The sequence below is a fragment of the Aristolochia californica genome, unplaced genomic scaffold (assembly GCF_029961685.1).
Source record: "Aristolochia californica isolate CCGP_79_NKW_82.1479 unplaced genomic scaffold, dmAriCali1.0.hap1 SCAF_3, whole genome shotgun sequence".
Taxonomy (NCBI): domain Eukaryota; kingdom Viridiplantae; phylum Streptophyta; class Magnoliopsida; order Piperales; family Aristolochiaceae; genus Aristolochia; species Aristolochia californica.
In genome coordinates, this window is record NW_027181992.1 from 4,919,831 (window position 1) to 4,944,285 (window position 24,455).

The following is a 24,455-nucleotide window of genomic DNA, read 5'->3' on the forward strand; positions in this document are numbered from 1 at the left end:
GTTTTCATCCTCTGTAAGAGTTCATAATCATTGTCAGTGATAGTCTTCTTTCCACTTTATGACTCAGATTGGTCTGCATTCTTGATTTTTGGAACCGAGGCTTGGTTGGTAGTGACCTAGTCTGGTTTGCCATGAAGTATCCACCAGATAGTTCAGTCTACCACAGTGAGTGTAGACTCGGTTGTCTAACCTTAAAGAACTAGAGCCAGTTCTACCACCTCTTGCTCGACCTCCTCTATAATTTCTATCGCGCCAACGAGGGTTAGAAGATGTACCCATACTACTTGAGTACATAACAGATGATACTTCAATATGAAAGGTAGAGGAAGGATCTGGTATTCGAAGTAATGTTGCACTTATGTCATCGAAAGATGGAATTACGGAGGAGCTAAGGTGTTAGGTTTTGGCCACTTCAATATAGGGCTTGATATTTGACAAGGAAATAATAGCTATTAAGGCCTCCGATTGCTTCTCTTGAATTGATATATCGGTGGAATAGGGTTGAACAATTTTTCACTCTTGATTAAGAAAGATATGGGATTTAGATGGTGTGGGCCAGTACGTGGAGTAATTAGCTCATTGATTTAGTGCATGTTTGAAGTTTGTCATTGAAGGAAAGTTTTTTTTTAATAAGATCCTCTAAGTTGTCCAAGATCCCTTGAGATTTCACTTGCTTCTATAATTCTTTCTTAATTGAGAAAGATTTGGAATTAATATTTGTTGAATTTATGGAAAAGAGAAATACTTCATTGACTTGTTATAATCAGAGTATATGAACCCTTATTTATAATAGAGGAAAGTAGTAGAGTCCAATTACAATTAAACTACCCTTATCTCAATTACACCCAAATTCTAATACTGAAAGATAAGTCTTAACATAATTAAATAACTCAATATAAATAGAAGACTAACATAACTAAAACACTTTTAAATTGAAACTCTCTTGTGAGACCACCTTTTGTGAGACTCATGTAAGACTCCACTATATTAATTCTAGCTCTGTGAGACTATTTACTATGAGAGTCATGTAAGAGGCTTTCATATCTTCTCTTCAATACTCCCCCTCAAGCTGGAGTTTATAACTTCAGCTTGCAATGAAAATGATTCTTGGTCTTTAATTTTCTTTGCTGCAAAAAATTCTTCTTATATGCAAAAACTTCTTCTTTTGTGCTCCGCCTTTCTTGAATATTTTTGTCACATAAAAATTACCACAACATATGGAATAAAATACATCTTTTTTGTACTTCTTCTTGTACTTCTCCCCCTCAAGTTGGGAGGTAATGACAGTGATCCCAACTTGAACCAAATAACGTAGATGTAGTAATAAGCTCCTCCATCACGGTATCCCAACCCGGGCACCGACTCTCTAAGGTAAAATGGGTGATAAGGGGGTAATGCTTGTCATTCACAAGACGACGATAAAGGACCCACAAGTATATATATAAAAAAAATCTCAATGAATTTAAAACACTAATATAAATAAAATGGACCAACCAAAGCAATGTTTCAAAAGGGTTTGGCCAAAGGGGTAATGGAGAGTAAAAAAATGATGGTAAGAGAAAGGTAACAAAAAAAAAGGGGCAAGTGAGATATTTTCCTGATATTTTTTTATCAATAATAGCAAGTCAGCAACTCAAAAAGTGACACAAAAAATTTGGCTTATTTCGGAATTTTCAATACAACAGGATCTTAGCATGACCTTTAAATCTTCCAATATGAATATATCCTTAAATATAGATCAAAATTACATAAAATTTTATCCTTCTGAAACTAGACTTAAATACCTTTCATCTAAGTATAACTTCTCTTCATAAAATATATTTATTTTGAGATAAATAATCTGATAGGTTTTGGTCTCTGTAATCTGACAGAGCTAAGTATTTTTTTCTCCTTTTGCCAGCATGACCATTGACTCTTCTAAGATTAATATCTCCATATAAAAAACTCAGATCAAGAATTGGTTAAATAGATAAGAAAATAAACTTACGTATGTTTCTTTTTATATATAATTATCCATGTAAAGTCTCGTTCTTGATGGCATAATCTGGCTTGAAAGTTTAAGCTGTTTGCTACAGCTCGAACTTCTCTTGCAATCTGACCTTTGTTGCTTCAAATATTGATTTCTCTTTGTAGTAAACTCCGACTGCCAAAATTCATTTTTCTTTGGAGAGTAGACTCGAATATATTTCCACAAATATATAATATACAATATGAAAAACTCATTATATAGGTGAAAACACAAAGTAAACAATGGGTATAGGGACTGAAAAGAGAAAAAAGATAAATATAAACCTAAACTGTTAGAGATAATATATCAGAAAAGGATCACATTATCTTTGTGGGTTGACCGAGTCAACTCACATAACCTACTCTGATACTATATTAAATTTATGGAAAAGATAAGTACTTCATTGACTTATTGTAATTGGAGTACATGAACCCCTATTCATAATAGAGGAAAGTAGTAGAGTCCAATTACAATTAAACTACCCTTGTCCCAATCTCACCCAAACTCTAACACTTAAAGATAAATCCTTAAATAATTAAATAACTCAATATAAATATAAGACTGCATAACTAAAACACTTTTAAATTGAGACTCTCCTATGAGAACACCTTTTGTGATACTCTTATTAGACTCCACCATATTAATTCTAGCTCTATGAGATTGCTTACTGTGAGAGTCATGTAAGAGGCTTTCATATATTCTCTTCAACAATATTATATGATTTAGACTAGCACGTGGAATCTAAATCTCGTTGATTACGTGCATGATTAAGGCCTTGGTTTGGTGTGAATTGTTGATTGCCTTGGTTTGGCTTGTTTGGTTTCCTCTCTTCTATTATCGATTGGTCAATATAGCGCATTGAGCTAGGTGAAGAATACATGTATATGAGTGGTAAAAGTGACTTATTTAAGATTACCACTATACCCTTGAGAGGGTCATCAAATTATTTAAGTTGGGCTCAATCGGTTAAGAGATTTCTTATCACTGGAGATATCTCTTAGGACATTTGACTAAACCAGCTCCACTCGTAGATAAAGATATTAGTTCCTATATTAAATGGCTAAAGAATTACACATTTGTCATTAGTTGACTAATTAACAGCATGGAGAAACATGTGGCAAATAATGTTGTCTACCGTGAGACCGCAAAACATATATTGGGACACTTGTTCCAAGTTGTACTATAACACCGATAATTTACGTAAATTATATGATGTGTTACAGAATATGTTTAATACAAAACAGGGAGAGAACATGTATGAATACTTGGCTAGGTTCAGGATTGAAAAATTGCTCAACCCTATTAACTATACTAAAAATTATACAATTTTATTTATGTTAAACTAATTATAGATATTAATTAATTAACAATTATTTAGTATAGTTTTATTTAGTATTATTTATTTGAGCAATTAAACTATTTATTTATTAAATAACTACTAGTTGAGTAATTTGTTAAATAATATGATTAAGTGGTTAATTAAGTTATTCAATAATATGTAGGTATGTTAAATAACTTGCTAGTTGACCACTTAATTAAAAGTAACTAATTAAGTAATTGAGCAATAATTTGTAACTAAGAACCAATATTATTTAATAATGATTAATTAAATAGATTAACTAATAGTTTGTCGTTTAATGTAATTTTGTCTCATATTAATTTACTAATTAAATACATAATTGCTAGTTCAGACAATGGTTAAACAATAAGATTAAATACCTAATTGACCAATTAAGTAATTGAGTAATGAATGTGTAACTAAGTAACAAATATTATATGGTTATTTAAGCTGAATAACTAAATTTAGTTATTTAATATAATTATATCTAATACTAATTCACTAAGTAATTAAATGATTACATAATAAATTAGTTAGTTATTATTATGTTGATAATTATTAATTAATTATTTGAAAAGTTATCAATTAATTAAATTATGTTCTTAGTCTACATTATTAATTTCTATACAATTAATTAGTTGATTAATCAAATTTATTACTTTCTTAGTTAATCGAATAAAAATTTATAAAAATAGTTAATCTTACTTTATCACTTCATTTAATAACAATTTCATTTCATTTAAAGTAATAAAGGCAAATTAAATTTCATATAAATAAAATTTATTGTGTTTAAATTAATTACGTAACAAATTGAGTAATTGACTCGTGAATTAAAGTAATTTGACTAATTCACAATGTGATTAAGTAATCAAGCAATTAAATGACTCTGAAATGTGACATTAATTAAATTAACATTTGAAAATGATATACTAATATTTAGAAGTAAAAAACCTAGACATTTTGAAGACCTTATCCAGGAGTTAAAAACTGGAACCCAATATCTCAAATATTTCAAGCTAAAAAAATTGCTTAATTATTAGCTGATTAATTACTTATTTAAATGGTTATTTACTTACTTAATTAGTAATAAGTTAATTAATTAATTAATTAGTATGAATTAATTAATTACCTTATTGAATTAGTCACTAATTGTTTTTAGTTAATTAAACTATTACTTATTAATTATTTAGTTAATTTATTTATTTTTAATTAAATCAGTATTTGCTTAATTAACTACATATGTAATCCATATTATTAGTCGTTACTGAATTATTTAGTTACTCATTTAATAACTTATAGGATTAGTTGGTTAATTAGATGATTAATGAAAGTATCAATCACTTATATTATATTTGTAGGTTGATGTGCTCAAAGCTTAATTGCCCAATGAAGGGGTCACAACCTCATGTGTTGTACTAGCAGGATAGTATATATAATGAGACATCTCATCAATGCATGGTCCAATCCCAAACACTCCACTTATGTCCATTGAATATATAAAGGAATATATAAGTGGGTTACCCCAATTTTCACTATTATTATACCCAAATGAAAATTTCAGCACAATGCTCTTATATAGAATTGTATTTTTCATAAAAAAAAAATCCAATTATTACACAAAGTCACCCATACCTTTTTAGTTGAATTCTCATCCTTCCCTCCTATATTAAGAAGAATGTGTTCTTGAAGCATTTTATGTGTTGCGTAAGTCCACTTCATCGCCAATACCTTTAACATGTCTTCAATCAGAAATAAGTTTAAAATTCAAAGCTGAAATCCAGATAACACAATCACTATCAATGCAATCTTTTCTGCATTGCGTATCTAACAATTTTATTTTCCCTCCTCTTCTTGATTTTTTAAGTGATTCTGTGTTTACGCACGAAGCAGAGCGATGAGAGAGGGAGAAAGTTTTGACATGATTGGACATCCCGTAAAACAAATTCACCATGAGATAAGAGTTCAGATCGGGAATATAGGAGTCGTATTCTGTCAAACCCTCCAGCTTCTTCAACCTGTAAGCTAAAAAGGTTGCAGACCAGACAAGTCTCAATAATCGATAAGCATCTCACCTTCAAAAAGTCCAAAGAGCTCAGCTACTCAAACGAGCAGTTGGCAGTTCCGTCTGTGGAAGAAAAATCCACCTACTAAGACAACGGATTGAGATTTGGGATGGCCACAGTCTGGGAAGCAACCAACCAAATCTTTTGATTAAAAAATAAAATTCCACCCAATAACAGTGTGCGAGAGACGTGGCCCGCCATTACAGGACCTGTTCACCTGTTTTCTTTAAGAAATCAATCAATACTAATTTATTAGTACTTAGGTACACCTTCAAAAAATTTTAAAAAGTGTTAACAGGGAACCACCGACCACGATCAGAAAGATGAAACATATAGAAAGCTTCAGTAATCCAAACTTTGATATTGACAGCGGAATGCAGTTGGGGTTACACAGTCCTTTTTAAGCGGTCCCCATTACCCAATATCCTCTCTCAGCTGAGATATCTTCTTTATCAACAAAATATCAAATTTCCAATAAAATAAAAGCCCGGGCGATCGCTAATTCTACTTGTCCTATCCCGGTCGTGGTATCTCTCTCATAAATCAGAAAAAAAAAAAAAACTGAAAAACAAACTCCTCTCCGTCTCTTCCACAGCACTCTTTCGTGTAGAGACGTCGTATATAACGAAAACAGTCGTATCATACCACAAGAAAACGCTATACAGGAACCAAAAAGAAATAATTTGAACCGATATCACTCTCCCCGCCGCGGCTTTGGTGGCCTTTGAATCGGCCCGGCTTTGGACCGGAAACCCTCCGTCACCGTGTCGTAGACGCACGAGTGAAACGGTACGGGTCTCTCATTCGAAGTCAAACACTGCTTGCAGACGGTTACGCCACCGGATACACGATCACCGACGACCATACGACTCGCGTATCCGTCGTCCAAAGCAGTGTACGCGTACGGATTTGTGGATAGCAGGTACAGCTCCTTCTGCCGCTGGAGTTCCAACAGCCTCTCGTAGTCCAACAAACCCAGCGGCGGCGGCGAAATTCGACCGAAACCCGAAGACGGCACCCTCGGGTCGCGTCGGAGGAGCACCTTCTCCGGTGAAAACAGAGTCGGCTGCGGATTTGCCGCCGACGTGTGCCGCCTCCTCGCACGCCTTGTGTTCGACCGCTTTAAGACCGCCTGAAAAATACCGTCCTTCTCCAGGAAGATCTCGGCGAAGTTCGTGTATTCATCGATCTGTATCTTCTTATTCTGGCGGACAACGAAAAAGACGGCGATCTGCTGGGGTGAAATACCGATTCTCTGCGCTATGAGATCCAAGAAGCCCCCGAAGCCCGTGGAGGGATAGACAGCGATGTCCCCAATGTCAGTCTCGCGCTCGCCGTCGAAGAAGAGGATCGGGAAAGAAGCAGAAATCGACATTTCCACCCCGTCGACCTGCTTCCCGGCGAGAATTCGCCTTTTTCCCGGCGAGATAAACCGTAAAGAAGAGAGCACTCCTCCCCGCTAAGAAATTTCGAAGAAAAAGGGTCAATGAGTTTGAGCGAGAAGGGCGTTTAAAACGCAGCGTTCAGCGGAGGATAAGGTAATAGAATTAAGGCGGTGGGGGTATTTCCGGAAAACGGCTGTAACAGAGAAAGATGGAAACTGGAAAAGCGGATAGAACCGATTAGCTCAGACCAGAGCGATGGCTTGGGCGCCAAGTTACGAAGGGACCGGTTCCCTATTACAGAAGCGGAACAGCGAATATCTGAAGCGAGACTATTTTGGCGTGGGGGGCCCAGCCCACACCGTTAAAGTGCCTCGCGGATTGGCCTCAGCGCGAAAATATTCACGAATCACGCGATCCATGTGTTGTTTGTAATCTTGTGATCGCACCAATTTTTGGAACATGGAGTTCACCCGAAAAAGCCATTTAGTGCGAAATAGTTATTTGAATGGTTCGATCATGATCGGACGGTTGAAATAATTAAAGACATGTAACCTTCGTGCCGTTTAAATGGCCAGAGCATCCCAATGTTATGAAAGTAACGAATGAAGTAGAAAATGACCAACCAGCCCCTAGCCGTGTTGGATTTTGACATGCGTAGAACATTTGAGAAAAGGGACACACCGCCTAGGCCAAACCCGTACGTCTTCTGCTCTTTCTAGGTGTACCCTAAACACAGTAACGACAAAGAGGTCCAAATTAGTTTTTCCTTTAGATTTAGAGCCTATGGAAAAGCGGAAAATAAATGGGAGGCTAATAATATTCGAAGAAAAAGAACGATTACCCTCCAATAATCTCTGGATACGTAATCTCAGATTTCTTTTTAGAGGTATTTTCGTCATTTAAGGCCGCCATGGTTTCACTCTGTCGATTCCTGCGCTTCGTGAACTGTCGACCCCTTCTCCCCACTTAAGCCCAAAGGAAATCTAACCTTTCCCTTTACCTCACGGAAATCTGTCAAATCGGCTGATCTGTGCTTAGGGAGGCCGGAGCAGTTTGACATCGTCTTCTGCCATGGAAGCAGCACCGGAAGGGTACAGGAAGAACGCTGGCATCTGTCTAATCAATAGTTCGAACAAGGTCTTCTTTTGCCTATCTTTTTCTACCCAATATTTGACGTATGCGGGCTTTGTTCCTAAGTTTGTGATTGCGTTGTTCTGTTTCCTTTAGATTTTTGGAGCGTCACGGCTTCATATCCCAGGTGCATGGCAGATGCCGCAGGTAGTTCCTGTCCGTACTTACTGTTTTTTATTTTTGTTTATTTTTTTCTTTTAATACAGTTTTTCTTCTACATCATTTGTGAAAAACACTGATTTTGTTAAACACTAATTAAAATTACTCCTTATGAACCTTTGATACACAGGGTGGTGTTGATGACGGGGAAGATCCCAGAGAAACAGCAATTAGGGAGTTGAGAGAAGAAACGGGAGTCACTTCTGCAAAAATTCTCGCTGAGGTTCATTTAAGTTTAAAATCTTCTTCCTTATGGACCATATTTGTGTATTTCTTAAACTCTTTTTCTCATTGTAGCATTGCTTCCCATCTGTATTCTTTCTAGGAATTTCTCTTGTTAATTATATTTTCTCTCTGTACAGAGGGGTGAGCATCTTTTAATTGTGTGGATTTAGGTGAACATTTGTGTAAAATGTTCAATAATCTCATAGTTTGATCATTCGTCTGGTTCTATTTTATTCTTTTGAACTTTTTAGATGTGTTAATGTAGAGCTGCCTTAAGAGAATGGACCATCAGTTAGTTCCACCTAACTATGGAAACAAAAACTCTTTATATGAATCCAAGAGATTCTGTAGTAAAGTACAAGCTAGTTATTCTGTGCAGTTTTTTCTTATGAAGCTGATTCACAGGAGTGTTACGCTTGTAACTTGATAAAGTAATGGGCCATAGCTAAGATCCACCTTTTGGGTCCCCACAATTTCTATTTCTTCGACTTACATGGGTATGAAGACCTGACCTCTGAAAATGTTGATCTTCCTGATTATATATAGTTTCTTGGCTACAATTTCCTGGGTAAACAAGCCTAATCTGGCTCACCTGAAAAAGGCTTACATCTAAGATTGCTCTAGTCAATATTTCTTCTGCTTGACTAGGTTATACTCTGTATAACAAACTTTATGATGTATTTATGGGGCAGTATTGGTAAAGCCAACTCTGAGGCTAGTTTGCTATTCATGGTGCTAACTTAAATCTTAGAGAAGCACATTCAGGATGTATCTGCTTCACCATGGGTGTGCTAACTTAAATCTTAGAGAAGCACATTCAGGATGTATCTGCTTCACCATGGGTGCAGCACATCCCAAATGAATCTGGAGCTCAGTCAGTTGTTGAATTTGACTTTCTCGCTCAAGCAGTGACGAACCATTTTTTGTAGATGATTAGAGCTATCTAGAAAAGATGCATATGTTCTCCTGATTATAGACCTCAAAGGCAATATAGTTTCTAATGCAATTTCCCCACTTCAAATGCATAATTCATTGGAGACTGTCATTTTAACTGCATATATTTTTACCCTCAAGATGTAAAAGAAAAAGTCAATAAACGGTGGGGAACAAACTGGAATGGGCAAGCCCAAAAATGGTACATACTTTCATATCTCAATCATGTTACTACTACTAATTTGAAAAATGGGTGAGCCGGACAATTTGAAAAAGGAACTATTAGATGTTTTAGTTAAATCTTACGGCTCTTGGACCCATTTGCAGGTTTCTTTTCAGATTTACAGGTAAGGATGAGGAAATCAATCTTTTAGGTGATGGGACTGAAAAAGCAGAATTTGCAGAATGGACTTGGATGACACCCCAACAGATAATTGATCTTGTGAGTTCTTTCTCAGGTCTTACTCTGTTTTTCTTTGCACCTAAAAAGACATCAAGTGATGCTGATTGCCGCTCTTGTTTTGATCAGGCTGTGGGCTTCAAGAAACCAGTATACGAAGAAGTTCTAAAGGTTTTTGCCCCTTATTTGCAGTGATTAAATGCTACTTATCTTTTCCTGTCATCCACTTGTTCATTCTGCTCTACCTGGATAGCAGTTTTGGTTATTAAGTTTGAGAGGGATTGATGCTTGGTGTATTTCTCACCTACAATAGTGTTTCATTCTGGCCAATGACGTGTCTCATCAGCCTTTAATTTGCAGTGGTAATAATCGCCCAATTAATTACCGAGATTTGAAGTTACGTAATTGGTTTCGAGGGATTAACAACGAACAAGAGATTAATTGGCAAGATTGGACCTTGGGTGATTAGCTGAGAGGGCTTAACGGTGAAGGAGAGATCAATTAGTTCCAAACACAATATTGAGGGATTAGGAATAGGGGCTTCTTTCCTTGTTGAATTAGGATCGTTGGAGAGTGGGAGTTTGATTTCGTGGGAGTATTGGAGCAATTTTGCATGAAAAAAATAGAAAAGTCGGCATCATTGCCATCAATCAACTTACTCCAAGATGAAACTATCCAAGACCTGCAATTCATTTAATATATAATACAGTGGCTGAATTTTTTATAGTTTTCGACTAATGAAGACGAGAAAAAGGGTCACGAATAGAGAGAATTCAGGGACAGACAAATCCCATTAGCCGCTCATATTTCTGTTTCTATCGCTTTGGAGAAATCTTTGTCGGACTGTCACATTCAGTGTTTGAGATAGTTGAGCTAGATGTGTGCAATGTGAGGTTGAGCAAGATTTCCTCTTTTCCGCGCCAAATTTACCCTCCGTCTGTTTTTCCAACGCAGCTGCCCTGGTTTTCCTCAGAAAGATAGGTATGGATCGGCGGACGGAGGCTTTGCCGTATTTAGACGTCAAAGCCGTGCCTATAATACCTCCTTCGTCTACCCGATTCGTGCCTCTACGCTGTCGTTCAATGGTTGCCCTGCCGACCAAGAGTATCTATTCCATCAACAACCATTGGACGCAGATCTTCATCCCTTCTTTACAGTTCTAGAATCGAAAATTCACCCCCTCTGATCCTCTCTGATCTGTTAAAAAATGTCGTCGTGCAGTGACGTGTGGAAGGAGAAAAAGAGGATCGTGGTCGTCGGAGGGGGCATAGCCGGTGCCCTAATTGTTAAGCAGCTCCAGTTCCATGCAGATGTTATTCTCGTCGATCCGTAAGTCAGAATTATCATGTCCTTAAAGAACCATCATTGAGAAGAAATACCAGAAAACAAGTTAATTACTGTAGAACTACACAAAATTGGTTTAGTCATATCTGAAATTGCAGAACCCATTAGAAAGGATTTTCACTTGATCCCATTACTCTTGCTGCTTGTGGAATTGAATCAGGTTTCCTGAATTGTTAACCCTAGAGATAACTTTGTTGAGTTGTGTGCATCGATTTGATGAAAACAGGAAAGAGTACTTCGAAATGCCTTGGACATGGCTGAGAGCCATGGTGGAACCTTCATTTGCTGAAAGAGGAATCATTGATCATACCGATTACTTCAAGAATGGTAGGCTTGTTACTGCTACTGCAACTAGCATTTCAGAAAATGAGGTTATGACATCGGAAGGACGGCAGATTTCCTTCGATTACCTGGTTATAGCCACCGGCCACTTGTATTCTGTACCCCTGAAAAAGATCCACCGGCTTGTCAACTTCCGTGAAGGTAGACAAAACTCCTTCCTTTCTAATTGTTTTTGTGTTTTTTAGTTGGGAAGAAGACCTGAACTTAAACTTTTTATTATCCGAGTCTAAGTCGTGTTTATGTGGGTGTGATTGGACAATCGTAATCTTGTTCACTCTCTCGGTTTCTCACTGCAGATCACCAGAAGATAACCTACGCTAAGTCCATTTTAGTGATTGGAGGTGGGCCTACCGGCGTAGAATTCTGCGCAGAGCTCGTAAGCGCCTTCCCGGACAAGAAGATCACTCTTGTTCACAGCGGGTCGAGGCTGATGGAGTCTGTTGGACAGAAAGCTTCAACCAAGGCTTTTGACTGGTTAGTTGCGAGGAACGTGGATTTGCTTTTGGATCAAACCGTCAATTTAGAGTCCGTAACAGAAGAGGGAACCTACGAGACCTCCGCTGGAGAAACCATCGTCGCCGAATGCCATTTCGAGTGCACAGGTAGAAAGTTGAGCTCATCATGGCTCCAGGGCTCTATTTTGCAGAGTTGTTTGAATAATGAAGGAAGACTGACGGTGGACCAGCATATGAGAGTCAAGGGGTTTGATAACATCTTTTCCATTGGAGACATTACAGACATTGCGGTGCGATACAGCATTTTTTTTTCTTTCGAGACTCTCCTTAGTAGAATTTAATCTGTTATAACGCAAGGTAGACGATGAATGAAAGTTTTTTTTTTTTTTTTTTCAGGAAATCAAACAGGGGTTGTATGCTCAAAAGCACGCCCATGTGGCTGCCAAGAACATAAAGCTTTTGTTAAAAGGAGACAAAAAGTATAAGTTGGCAACGTACAAGCCAGGCAAGACGATAGCCATGGTCACTCTTGGAAGAAAGGATGCCATGGCGTATCTCCCATTTCTTGCTGTTGTTGGCTGCGTACCTGGGTTTCTCAAAGCCAAAGACTACTTCGTGGGGAGGACGAGGAAGCAGTTGGGTCTGGAGGCGTATCAGTCCTAGGAGTTTAGATGGATTTAGGCGATGTTTACCCTTTTTAATTAGTACTCGATACATCAATCGTCTTTGTTGCCTATCAACTTTTCTTTATGAGCTTTGTACAAAAAATAATTTTAATTTGGATCAAAGCTAGTTGTACTCGTCCTGATTGTCTGAATGAACTCAAAATTATTATATATTTTAAATTAAATAAATTAATCAATTACAATGTAATTATTTTAAATTTTAAACTATAGTAACGGCTTCGATCCAATTACACGGAGACGATAATAGAACAATTTACCCACGTAATAGAGGTGAGTCCCTAATTCCTTTGATCTCGAGGCCTACAAGACGCTTCTCGCCTAGGATTTGCAGCACAGACCTTGGAACAGCGTCTTCTGACATCGTCTTCCACTATCAAATCTGGAGGCTCTATGGAAATGGAAATCGGGAAGAAATTTTCTCAGCTGGATTCTTTTCAAATCACCAATTATGGATCCATACAACTGTCACAGCCCAACATCCCCTACGCGCATCCATCGATATCTCAAATTGAAAAATTCCATCCCATCGTCGGAGTCCTCGACTCCTCGTCGCCTAAAAACAGAGAAGAAGACAGCGCAAGCCATCAGATCAATCATCTCAATTGCCATCTCCGCCCAGCACCAGCCGGAACTAAATGCCACTTTCTGCAATAAAGTCTGATCAAAGATAATCTGTACAGGAATCCGTATGGCATTTTCTCCAGATTACAAATTTCAAAATCGAAGGAGCAGGAAAATATTTCCAATTCTGTCAGTTTCTCAGGCCCGTTGTGGAGAAACGCAGTCAAACTTGATAACAGCTCAGGCGTCGCCGGTTATTTGCCAAAACAAGCGGCGGTTAAGGAAGAATATTTCCAAATCCAGGGGTATCATCGTCATTTTAACTAATTAAAGAGAGGCAACTTCGAAAGCGCATAACGGTAAAACCTCAAGGTTCCGGGCAAAATCCCGCTGACGTAATTCCTGAAGATTCGGGGGACAGAGCGGAAGATCCAAAGCCGCCGTCATCAGTACGATTGGCAAGTGCCCGGGCTGTGGGCTCGTGCCAAGGGTGACGCCAGAGTGGTATTATTCTAGCTCGCCGGCGGCGGAGGGATCATTGATACGCTGTTTCAGTTCAGAGACTCTCAATCACTCCGCCAAGCCTCTGCCGAAATTAAAGTTCCAAGGTCCAACTCAATTTTCCTTTTCTTCCTCATTTTCTTTTTTAATCTTTTCCAGATATCGAAGGTTTATAAGTAGGATAAATGGGGATCAACTTATTTATAACAGCGAAGGTTTCCGGGTATCTTCGATCCGCTCTGAAAATTTAGTCATTTGGTGTCTCTAGCAATGGCCATTCGATTCTGGCTTTTGTGTATGGTTCTAGTACTGGCTCTAAGTCTGGCCATGGAGGTGACGTGCGGTATGTATTATGATCTGTTCTGGACCTTCTGGTTTCTTAATTTGTGCGGCTAATTTTTTCTTTGCTTGTAGCACCAAGAAACGAGCAATCTGCTAATAGTTTTCTCGCACGAGGGTTTATTATTGTTTCTCATATGGTTATAGAATACATAAGAAGATTTCTGAAGTGGATTATTTTTCTGATCTTCCAGGAAACATATGAATTCTTGCATGTTTCCTCCTGTTGTGCTTATTAATTAAGTTTGTTCGTTCTGTCTTTCAGATGGTGAGCAAAGGTCTGGTGCTGGAGGCGCACCAACTGTAAATTACAGCAGAAAGGTAATGTCGATTTCCGACTCCCAGTGGCCGTGCTTCTATCGCTCTTTGACGAGTGCTTTAACGGTACTTATATTGCACCCGTGTGTGTGACCTCCTGCTGTAGATTTTGGTTAGCTCGGCTGAAGTGTTGCAGGGTCTCCGGCGGTCGGCTCGGCGCAGCGACGGGAAGGTTTTTAGCTGGAACATGAGGAAAGTTCCATCGGGTCCCGATCCTCTCCACCACAATCGCAGCCCTAAGAATCCTGAAACTCCATGACTGACGTTGAACCAGCTTTTGTTTCTTTCTCTTCTGTTCTTTCTGTCCCTGTTCTCTACGTAGACTAGCGATTGTGCTTTGTGTAAACCAGAGAGAAATTTAAGAAATAGTGGTTCTGCCTCGAGAATTTTGGCCACGAAAGATAATTGCTTCTTCTTGTATTCTAAAATCAAGCTAACACCTGACAAACGCTACGGTTTGATGTATTATGCGAAAAGTAAATTTTCTGGGGCCCACCCACGAGTACTTCTTTTAACAATGGGGCCACGTTATCGAGGATTGGCATTAAACGCTCCTAAGGTTTTTTATTGCGAGGAGTTAGATGCGTATATGGGATCAACGAAAAGAGTGAAAGACTAACGACTCCACCTTCTCCTGCCTCTTCCTTGTTTGACATGCACGGCTCCGTCCATATTATTCACAAGAACGCCATCCTCATCGAATCCTGTAAGTCCAACAGGGATCTGAGAACTCTGCGCAGTCTGCACGCTCGAGTTCTTGCCCTCGGCATCGCCCACCACGACTTCCTCCGAGTGAAGCTCGTCTCCTCCTACGCTCACTGCTCCCAACTTCCTGATGCTCTTCACATCTTCCATTGCGCCCGCCGTCGACCCACCTTCCTCTTCAACTCCCTCATTAAAGCCTTCGACTCCCTCAACCTCCACAGCCAATCCATCAATTTCTATCTTTACATGCTCCAGTCCGGTAAGCTTCCCGACCGTCACACGTTCCCTTCCCTCCTCAAATCCTGCGCCTCCCTCTCTGCTCTACATCTGGGCCGCCTAGTCCACGCGGCAGCGGTTGTTCATGGCTTCTCCTCTGACATAGCCAACTCCAACGCGTTGATCGCGATGTACGCCAAGTCGGGGGACGTGGTGACTGCGCGCCGGGTGTTCGACGAAATGCCCGAGAGAAACGTGGTGTCGTGGTCTGCGATAATCGGGGCTTATGGCGCGCATGGGATGTGTCAGGAGGCGTTGGGGTTGTTCGAAGACATGCTGGAGTCTGGTGTATTGCCAGATAGCAAGACATTCACGTCGGTGTTGGCGGCGTGCAGCCATGGCGGGATGGTGGAGACGGGGAGAAAGGTGTTTGAGACGATGGAGGAGAGGTTTGGAGTGAGGCCCCGGCTAGAGCATTACACGTGTATGGTGGATCTTCTGGGTAAGGCAGGAGCCCAGGAGGAAGCTAAAGCCTTGATAGAGCGGATAGACAGTCCACCGGATAGGGCTTTGTGGCGAGCTTTCCTAGGGGCGTGTCGGCTTCATGGCAGCAATCTGAACCCTTCGGATCCATCACTTGGTTCAACCTGTTAATCAGGTCCACAATTCGAATAAAGGGATCCCGGTCCACAATCCTATTGCCACAATTACACATTTCTTGTATTATTTCTCTAAGTGCTTGCTAATTAGTTTAATAATTGTTGCTTACTGATTTCTAAATCAAATGTAAAATTAAATATATTCTCTTTATTTATTGAACTCTTTAACCCCAACCAATTCCCCGGTCTGAAACGGTCATCGTTTGGTGGGTCAACGGAGGGTTTTTTCATACCGTGGTCCAGCAAGAGATTTGAACGTCTAAGTTTTAGAGAATCCAAACCAAAGTCATTATTAGATGGAAAAACGTGTTTTGAAAAGTTCCAAGTAGCTGGTGGGCCTCCACATCCCATCCCATCCCTTTTTTACACTAGTGACCGTTGGAAGGGCTGAACAGTAAATATTCCACAACTTTTTTTTTTTTTAAACAAATAATTTTCTGGATACACGAGTTATGCATAAAAGGGGAAGACGGAGTCACCTCTCTTTTATAAATGGGCCCGTTTTAACAAATGGGCCCCAAAAGGCAGCAGCGATCAAAATGTCAAGTTTTAATAGAATATATAATCGGAGGGATAACTCCCGACTCGTTCCGAGGAGAGAACAGAAGCTTCCCAGTTCCTTCTCTCTTTCCTTTAGAGGCCCGTTTCTTCTAGTCTGACCGATTGACAATTGTTAAATTTTTCTGCTTTGTGTCTTCTGTGATCGATTGAATCAGAGAAATTACCGTAATAACGAGATGAAGAGGGTTTTCGGAGCTAAGAAGGAGAAAGAGCCCCCGCCTTCTCTTCAAGACTCGTCTGATCGGGTAACTAGCGATTCTAGTTTATAGCACAATTCTGCGAACCGGAACTTGTTGGGCCATTCGCAATATATTGAAGTTATTTAGTTTTTTCCCGAATTTCTGTAATTATTCTTCTTGCTTTGTGGAGTTCTTATGTGTATGATTGTGATTCTTTACTGTGTATGGATGGCTATGATTTTTATTTATTTATTTTGTGTGTGTATCTTCCATACACTTGAAATACATTTGGTGCAACTGTTAAGGAAATCTGAGAAAATTTAACCGCGGAATTTATGTTTAGATATTTTTAGCAGTACGGTTGCTATTTTTTCTTTCAGTTGCAGTCTTCAAAATCGATCTGTTTTCATGTATTATAAGATAGAGGATGTCTTTGGCTATTCTTCTTTCTGAGGAAATAGTCCACCTGGAATATGGAAGCCTGAGATCAGGTTGTGTGAGGTTATCAAAGTCCATGTACATATGTGGTTAATGCTTAGTTTCTTTTTTATTGTGGTTTTAGATCCACAGGGCGTCTAGTGCTTGAACTTGGTCTTATGTCATGCCTGAAGTTTGACGTCCGTCTGTTAAAGTACACTGCTTCGACAGTGTTATTGGTGCATGCTCTCCATAGCTTTTGGGTATAAGATTTATTCCAAAAAGATTTTTTCTAAAAATTGTATGTAACTACTAATTTTTGTACCCAAACCATTTTCATGCAGCCATACCGCTTTGTTTTTACAGAAAAACTTGCCTGAACTTCAATGTGCAGGATCAGCATGCTTTAGCTTGACCAAGGCCTGAAAAGCCTTTATTGGGATCAAATTTCCTGAACTTAGCACTGATAAAGTTTCCTGTAGAATAAAATCACTAAATCACATCTATTTTTTTTAGGATTTTCAAGAAAATTGGTCGAACAGATGACAATTGCACAAGTCCTTCCTTGTCTATGTGATCACTGAGCTTCTGGTCCAGGTTTTTATATGCAAATAAAAATGTTAGAAGTACCTCTCTCACACAGATTATAAACTAAGCTTTCTGCATAGCCCAAGAATCTTGCCCTACAGGAGGCAAGTGGTTAGAATGAGAAATATAATCTCCAAAATGATGAGGTCAAAATTTCTGTTGTCATCAAATGGACCCATATTGAATGTGGTTTGTAGACTGGGAGTTGTTTGTCCTCCTAGTTTTATTGGAAATAATATTTCTTTTGCGGTTGTTGGCTAAAGATTTATTTGCAGGAAGGCACCATTCTTCTGGGTCCTCTATTTTAGATTTATCTTCAGTTTCTCTTATTGTAGCACAAGTTACGTGCCAAAACTTGTAAATTGGTCATCCATAACAATACATTTAGTTGGATTCACAAATTGAAAGGGGCTGCTTTGCTGTGCAAAATACTTGACAAGATAGCAAGGGAGGATTGTTAGGGGTTCACCTGGGTTTGTTAGAATCTCATAAAGATGGAGCCAAACATGGTAGGAATGGGAAATGCCAAACCTGAGAAGAGATATCTCCTCATGACTTAGGCCTTCCCTTATTTGTTGGGATCTTTGGACTCCCATTCTTGAGCGTTTTGAGTGAAGGCTCGACAATTGGCAAGGAAATCTACTCTCTTTGGCTGGAAGAGCCACTCTTGCAGGCCTTCCCAATTTCTATGTTTCCTTCATTACTTGCCCTACGTCTATAGCATATCATATTGAAGCCATCAAGAGGAGGCTTCTGTACAGATGCGCTTCAAATGAGTTCAAATACCACTTAGTCAGATGTGATGGGGTGTGAGCCTAAAGGACTTGGTGGTCTTGGTATTAAGAGAGCCAGAGCTTTGAGCTCAACCAACCTTTCCAAGTGGTTATGAAAATCTGGTAAAGAGAGGAACAACATGTGGAAAAGTGTTAACCCAAACAAAGTATCATTATGGAAATCATCTTGGGATCCCACCGGCCCAACCCCCAAATTGAGCGTCTTGTCTGTGGTAATCTATCTGTTAGCTGGGACCTTCCTTTGAACACAGATATTCCATCCATGTGAGAAGTGGTGATCAGATATACTTCTGTCATGATATCTGTCTTGGGGATTCCTGTCTGGCCAGCATACTCCCAACTATCTTTAGAGTGACAACTAACTTTCTGGTGACTGTCAAAGACTCATTCTCCAGAAATCACTCCACATGCACTTGGAACCTCAACCTTTGGGGAACTCTTTCAAATGAGGAATCCTCGGGGGCCTCAAGTCTCGTCTCTCTTCTTCAAGCCAAGTACATTAGGGGATGGGGCTGTGACTCCATGGTTGGAACGGTGACTCCTTGGGTGATTATGCTATATTCCTTTTGTTGTGGCCTCAACCATGTCCGTATGGGACTATTTTTGGAAGATTCCAGCCCCGCGGAAAGTGAACCACTTTCCTATTGTGCTACTAAGGCTGCTGATCAGCTCTCTAAGCACAGAAGAGTCTTGGATGAATCATTTTGCAAACTTTGCGTGAACCAACCAGAGTCCGTCCTCCATTGCCCTGTCACTCAGCAAATTTGGGTGGTTTCCCTTCTAAAATTTGGGCTACACACTTGCTTCCTCCTCTCCTTTACTTGTTGCATCTCCTAGTTTTTTCCATGGGGGAAACATGGAAGAGTTTCTGGGGCCTCACCATAGAGGCGATCTCTTGGAATATTTAGAATGAGCGCAACAGAAGCATTTTTTAGGTTAAAACTTCTTCTCCAGGAGGAATCACCGAAAAGATTGCATAATATTTTTATTTTGGGCAAGCAAGTTAAGGGAAACTTCTCATATATAGAGCTCAGTCATTATGAGAAATTGGCGTTCTATGATACATTTGGGCCTGCATCATATTACCCAGCTGGTTGCTTGGGCTCCTTCCCCAAAGGACTGGTTGTAATTCTATTTTAATGGTAGCTCCAGGGTTAGGAGCCTGCATGTGGAAGGGGAGTGGTGAGAGATACCGCAGGCACAGTCCTTCTGTACTCTGCTCCATTTGGGCAATGTGAGTCCAAAATTCCAGAGCTGGGGCCCTTCTTCATGGGCTCAGACTTTATTTCCAGAGTTTCTTGCCCCCTTGGCGGTTGAGGGTGACTCTGCAATGTTCATATCTTGGGTCTCAGGGAGCAAGACCTTTGTCGGGCTGTTTCTTGGAGTTTCTTTAATGAGATTGAGGACATTAGTAGTTCTATATGCATTTGCTGGTAGTGTGTGCCTAGGGAGGCGAATGCATTGATTGATAGTGTAGCTAGGGAAGAGGTCAGTCGTCAGCACCTTGCTGTCAGTTCCCCCTTTAAATTTTCTCTTTGTTTTGTTGGCACTGTCTTTACTTTTTTCTTTTTTGGTCTTTCTTTAGTCTGTAGTGGGGGTCCTCCCCCTCTTTGTACTGGTTTGCCCCTTGTTTTGGGGTTTTAGTAATGAATTCTCTCTTCTCATTTTCTTACCAAAAAGACAAAAAAATTGGCGATTTGAGCGGCAATAGCAAAGCTTCTTGGGGGTTGACATGTTGTAGTTGTTCTACTAAAGACAACTGCCGACTCTGGCAATGTAATTTACAATTTTAATTTCAGAAAGTAATGAACCATGTTTGCTCTTTCCAAGCATGCAAAAGAAATTACAGCAGGGTCAAGATGGATGGAGTTGAAATATCTCATGCTACAGTAACAATGAGACATAGGTTATATAGACTTAAAAACAGAAGGCAAACATTTATGTTGTATAAAAATATCCAACTATTCTGTAGTCTTGGGTAATAATGTTTGATGATGGTTGCCTGTAATTTTCTTTAGTTGATTGTTCTTATTTCTTTTTATCAAATGTGTGGTTAATTTTATTAGATTTTATTCAGTTTACATAAAAAGAGAAATCTTTCACCCTGATACTATATTTCTTGGTCAATTTTTTTTCATCTTTATTCTTACTGATAATTTCTTTCTTCAGATCAATAAAAGAGGTGAAAATGTGGATGAGAAGATTAAAAAGCTTGATGCCGAGCTTAGCAGGTACAAAGAACAAATCAAGAAGACGCGACCTGGTCCTGCTCAAGAAGCAGTGAAAGCTCGTGCGATGAGGGTTTTGAAGCAAAAGCGCATGTAAATCTCTTTTTCCTTGTTATAAGTTTTGTAACTAGTAAATGTTTACTTACACTAAGTTTTATGTTTGTTGACTTACCTATAAGTGTGAAAGAGATAATAATAAGTTTCTTGATATTCAAATTATAAACATGCAGTTTATGCCTACAACAGCTGTTACTATTATTGTTTGTTGCTAATATAATTATTATTGTTGTTTTTGTTTATAATAATAGTATTTATTGCAGAAAAGAAATCTTTATAAAACTATTAAAGAAAAGTTGTTTTAGTGTTTTAGATGTCTCTGCCTGAAATTTGTTTGGGCTGTTTGTGCCTTATCAAGAAATGAAATCAAAGAAATAGGGTAACAGATAGAGAGGTTATCTTGTCAGAGCTAGGTGGTTTCGTCCACCACTGATGGGTTAGGTACTTGGCTTTCCGCACTTAATAGACCGGTCTTTTGGGTTGTATTGGCTAGGCATTTGACATGGTATCAGAGTTGGGCACCACGTTCCGCGTTTGAATCCCGGTGGAAGCGGTAGGGAACAGGAATTGGAACGGGAACGGGAACGGTGGGTGTCAGAGCTAGGTAGTTCCGGTCCACCTGGGTTAGGTTTCGTCCACCCCTGGTCCACCTGGGTTAGGTACTTGGCTTTTCGCACTTAACAGACCAGTTTGTTGAGTTGTATTGGCTAGGCGTTTGACATGGTATCAGAGCTGGGCACCACGTTCCGCGTTCGAATCCCGGGTGAAGCGGCAGGGAACGGGAACGGTGGGTGTCAAAGCTAGGTGGTTCCATCCACCACTGATGGGTTAGGTACTTGGCTTTCCGCATTTAACAGACCGGTCTTTTGGGTTATATTAGCTAGGTGTTTGACATATCTATCAGTTTTCAGTGCCCCTCTCCATTTTTCCATAATGTTACCCATTTATGTGTCAAGGGTTTTCTATAAAGTTTTTTCCTAGTATTCCTGGAGTACATCAATTGGATAATAAGCATCGGGGAAAGGCCAGGTATGGAATTAGAATATATGGGTGGTTGAGAAGGAGTGTGGATTGCGTGCTTGGAATTGGTATATAATTGGAATTACTGGAATCCCATTTCCAGTTGAACAGCAACTCCAGAGTTAGTCTACAAAAAACTACTGGTCATTCAGAATTTTTTAACCACAAAGTTGCTACATTTCTGGAATTCTGCTTCCATTTTTGGAGGGAAGTGCCACCAGAGTGACCTTTTATGTCAAGCTGCTTCAGGTTTATTACTCTGTGGCTGATGTCCTGCTTGTCAGTTGACGACAAAATTTCTGTTTCTACTTTGGTAAAGTGTCATATTTTTTAACACCAATTTTTCTGAATCAAAAACACTTTTTTTTTTTTGAAAGGATTTCCATTGATTCTGAAAAAAACATCTTTTGCCAATAAATGATTTCATAATATATCAGACAGTATATTTAATTTTTTTATAAAAAAGCCAGACTGCCAATATGGTAGTTGACTGGTCATCTCAAAATCTTGAAGAAGCCCGTTTGCTCTGTATGAACTTGAATAACTGCAGTTGGATTTGTGCTGTTTGCTTTGCCTATATGCTTAGTTGTTCAAATTTCAAAGAAAAATAAAATAAGTTACTTTGAATACGTTAAGTTGCTCAGGGTTAAGTGTTTTAGCTTTTTTTGGTTAAAAAATGGACATAATTTGGATGGCCCAAATTATGTACAGCTACAAAAATATGCTGGCACAGGAAGAAAACCTGGTACATACTGACTGAGCCTCTTTCTGCTCAAAACAAAACCTTGTTATCTATTTTTGATTCTGGTACATATTGTTTGTTTTTCAAAGACTAGGTGTTGGTGAATAATATGGACAAATGTTCTATTATCACTTGAATTTTTAGGCTTTTATCTGAAGGTAAAATGTGTTGCTTATGTTGTTGTCCTGTTTTTCTGCAAGTGACTATGGCTAACATATATTTCAGTGCTTTCTGCTAGTAATACTTTGTGTTTGTCATCAGGTATGAAGGACAGCGTGACATGCTTTATAATCAAACATTTAACCTTGATCAAGTTTCTTTTGCAGCCGAGGGAATTAAAGATGCACAACAAACGGTGTGTTTTATGCAGTTGGACCCTTGAGTTCAGGTCATTTTTTTTAAAACCAGACTTCTATGATGTGTTGCTTGAATTAATAGCTGTATTGGCCTTCCAGATGTCCGCTTTGAAATCTGCAAATAAGGAGCTGAAAGGAATGATGAAAACTGTTAAAATTCAAGACATTGATGTATGGCTCTCTTGACCTTTCCTTATTAAAAATATTGTAAACGTTTTTTTCTTAATTATTGTTGTGTAGGCTCAATTTAACCTCAAGAGCGTTGGTAACACCATTTCCACAATAGTGAGATTCTGCCTCTTTTGTTTTTATGTACAGAACATGCAAGATGAGATGATGGATCTGATGGATGTGAGCAGCGAAATTCAAGAATCTCTTGGTAGGAGCTACAATGTACCTGATGACATTGATGAGGACGATCTCATGGGAGGTACTATTTAGCTGATGCATTTCTTTGTTTAGTTGCCTTCTGTGGTAAGGAGTGTCAATCAGTGAAGTCTGAAGTCTCCTTCACTTAAATTCTTAACGCAGAGCTTGATGCTTTGGAAGCTGATATGGGAGCAGAGACAGAGTCTGATGGTGTACCCTCTTATCTTCAAGCTGACAAGGAATCTGATTTGGATGCTGAACTCAATTTACCTTCTGCACCCACAGGCCAAGGGGCAGCACCACCAGGCAGACAAAATGTGCTGGTATGATCCTCTCTTTCTCTCTCTCTCGTTTTTGGGTAAGGACATTGCTTCATCTCAGAGAGTTTGGATCAGGTGATTGCTGCAGTTGTGTGGTATTCTTTTTACCTCCAGCATTGCATATTTTCAAACAGCTATGTAATTGGCCACCCTACTGCATAATTTTTGCTCGTGGAATATTTCTTTTCTTGTGAGCTAAGTACTTCATGGGCAAAAATTATATTATGCTTGGAGGGCATGATGCTTCACAGGCAAAGATGGGTACATATACCTGACCTGAACTCTCAAATGCTCGTCATTTTCATAGTTGTGGGCCCATCTTTCACGTTACAAGCGCATAACATGATATGACTGTACATATTAAATTCTCTTATCAATATTGAAGTTCTGAAATTGTCCTCTTAAATACAGGCTGAAGATGAGCTGGGTTTACCTGCTGTGCCTCGTTCATCTATACGTGGTTAGCAAAGGAATGTCATATGTAAAGTTTTTCTTTTTATGTCACGATTGATTTAATTCTTCCAAATATATCCATCAGAGTTGTGCTTTGTGGGAATGACTGCGTAGTCTTACTGGAAGCACGGGCCATTGATTTGACTCAGTCATTTGGCATGTTAGAAAAATTGGACTCATGTTTGCATGTTCTATGATCGACTGGATGAAACAATTTTCTTGGTTGAATCTTCGTGTAAATCTGCAGCTAACAAGCAAAATCTTTGCTTCTACCATACAATGTTAGCCATGGGAACATGAGGCTGTTTTATGAGTCTTGTGGAGCTGGTAATTTCATTGATTGCACTTGATATGGTAATGCTGTTTAAGATATGTTATGTAGTTTCGATGGTTAAACTGAAACTTTCCACCATATAGACAAAGCCGAAACTCCTATAAAGTCGTCTATTAACCTTTTTATTGCATCCTTGTCTGCTACTGTATTTACTTAGCTGCTCTTTCCCTACTTCCCTCCAATTCAAAACGTCTCTACGGTTGAGAGTAGCTAGAACATGAAGGTTTTGATTGATTTTGTTGGACTGGCTATGGTGTTACCTTTGTAG

The 24,455-nt window shown here is 39.1% G+C and overlaps 5 protein-coding genes across 6 annotated transcripts; all 5 read left to right on the top strand.

The window, feature by feature from the left end:
* The first annotated feature begins 7,638 nt into the window (after nt 1-7,638).
* Nucleotides 7,639-9,953, top strand: LOC137959814 (nudix hydrolase 26, chloroplastic-like). The gene is made up of 6 exons (XM_068807180.1): nt 7,639-7,932; nt 8,023-8,073; nt 8,216-8,318; nt 9,349-9,445; nt 9,571-9,685; nt 9,773-9,953. The coding sequence occupies exons 1-6, from the start codon at nt 7,867-7,869 to the stop codon at nt 9,836-9,838; spliced, it is 498 nt and encodes a 165-aa protein (XP_068663281.1). The 5' UTR covers nt 7,639-7,866; the 3' UTR covers nt 9,839-9,953.
* A 635-nt stretch (nt 9,954-10,588) lies between these two features.
* On the top strand, nt 10,589-12,532 carry LOC137960415 (uncharacterized). Of its 2 annotated transcripts, XM_068808042.1 has the most exons (5): nt 10,589-10,624; nt 10,865-10,972; nt 11,214-11,470; nt 11,626-12,074; nt 12,181-12,532. In XM_068808042.1, the coding sequence occupies exons 3-5, from the start codon at nt 11,230-11,232 to the stop codon at nt 12,445-12,447; spliced, it is 957 nt and encodes a 318-aa protein (XP_068664143.1). In that variant the 5' UTR covers nt 10,589-10,624; nt 10,865-10,972; nt 11,214-11,229; the 3' UTR covers nt 12,448-12,532. The 2 variants fall into 2 exon arrangements, with proteins under 2 accessions (XP_068664143.1, XP_068664142.1); XM_068808041.1 differs by lacking the exon at nt 10,589-10,624 and having other exon boundaries at nt 10,654-10,972.
* Nucleotides 12,533-13,791: 1,259 nt separating this feature from the next.
* LOC137958551 (uncharacterized) lies at nt 13,792-14,535 on the top strand. The gene is made up of 3 exons (XM_068805612.1): nt 13,792-13,875; nt 14,137-14,192; nt 14,296-14,535. The coding sequence occupies exons 1-3, from the start codon at nt 13,803-13,805 to the stop codon at nt 14,446-14,448; spliced, it is 282 nt and encodes a 93-aa protein (XP_068661713.1). The 5' UTR covers nt 13,792-13,802; the 3' UTR covers nt 14,449-14,535.
* A 308-nt stretch (nt 14,536-14,843) lies between these two features.
* Nucleotides 14,844-15,764, top strand: LOC137958657 (pentatricopeptide repeat-containing protein At2g33760-like). The gene has a single exon (XM_068805738.1). It carries the CDS (start codon nt 14,844-14,846, stop codon nt 15,762-15,764), a length of 921 nt encoding a protein of 306 aa, XP_068661839.1.
* Nucleotides 15,765-16,354: 590 nt separating this feature from the next.
* Nucleotides 16,355-24,081, top strand: LOC137959870 (vacuolar protein sorting-associated protein 60.1-like). Its single transcript, XM_068807273.1, has 7 exons — nt 16,355-16,575; nt 20,478-20,629; nt 22,617-22,710; nt 22,811-22,882; nt 23,030-23,141; nt 23,243-23,403; nt 23,812-24,081. Exons 1-7 carry the CDS (start codon nt 16,507-16,509, stop codon nt 23,863-23,865), a joined length of 714 nt encoding a protein of 237 aa, XP_068663374.1. The 5' UTR covers nt 16,355-16,506; the 3' UTR covers nt 23,866-24,081.
* The last annotated feature ends 374 nt before the right edge of the window (nt 24,082-24,455 follow it).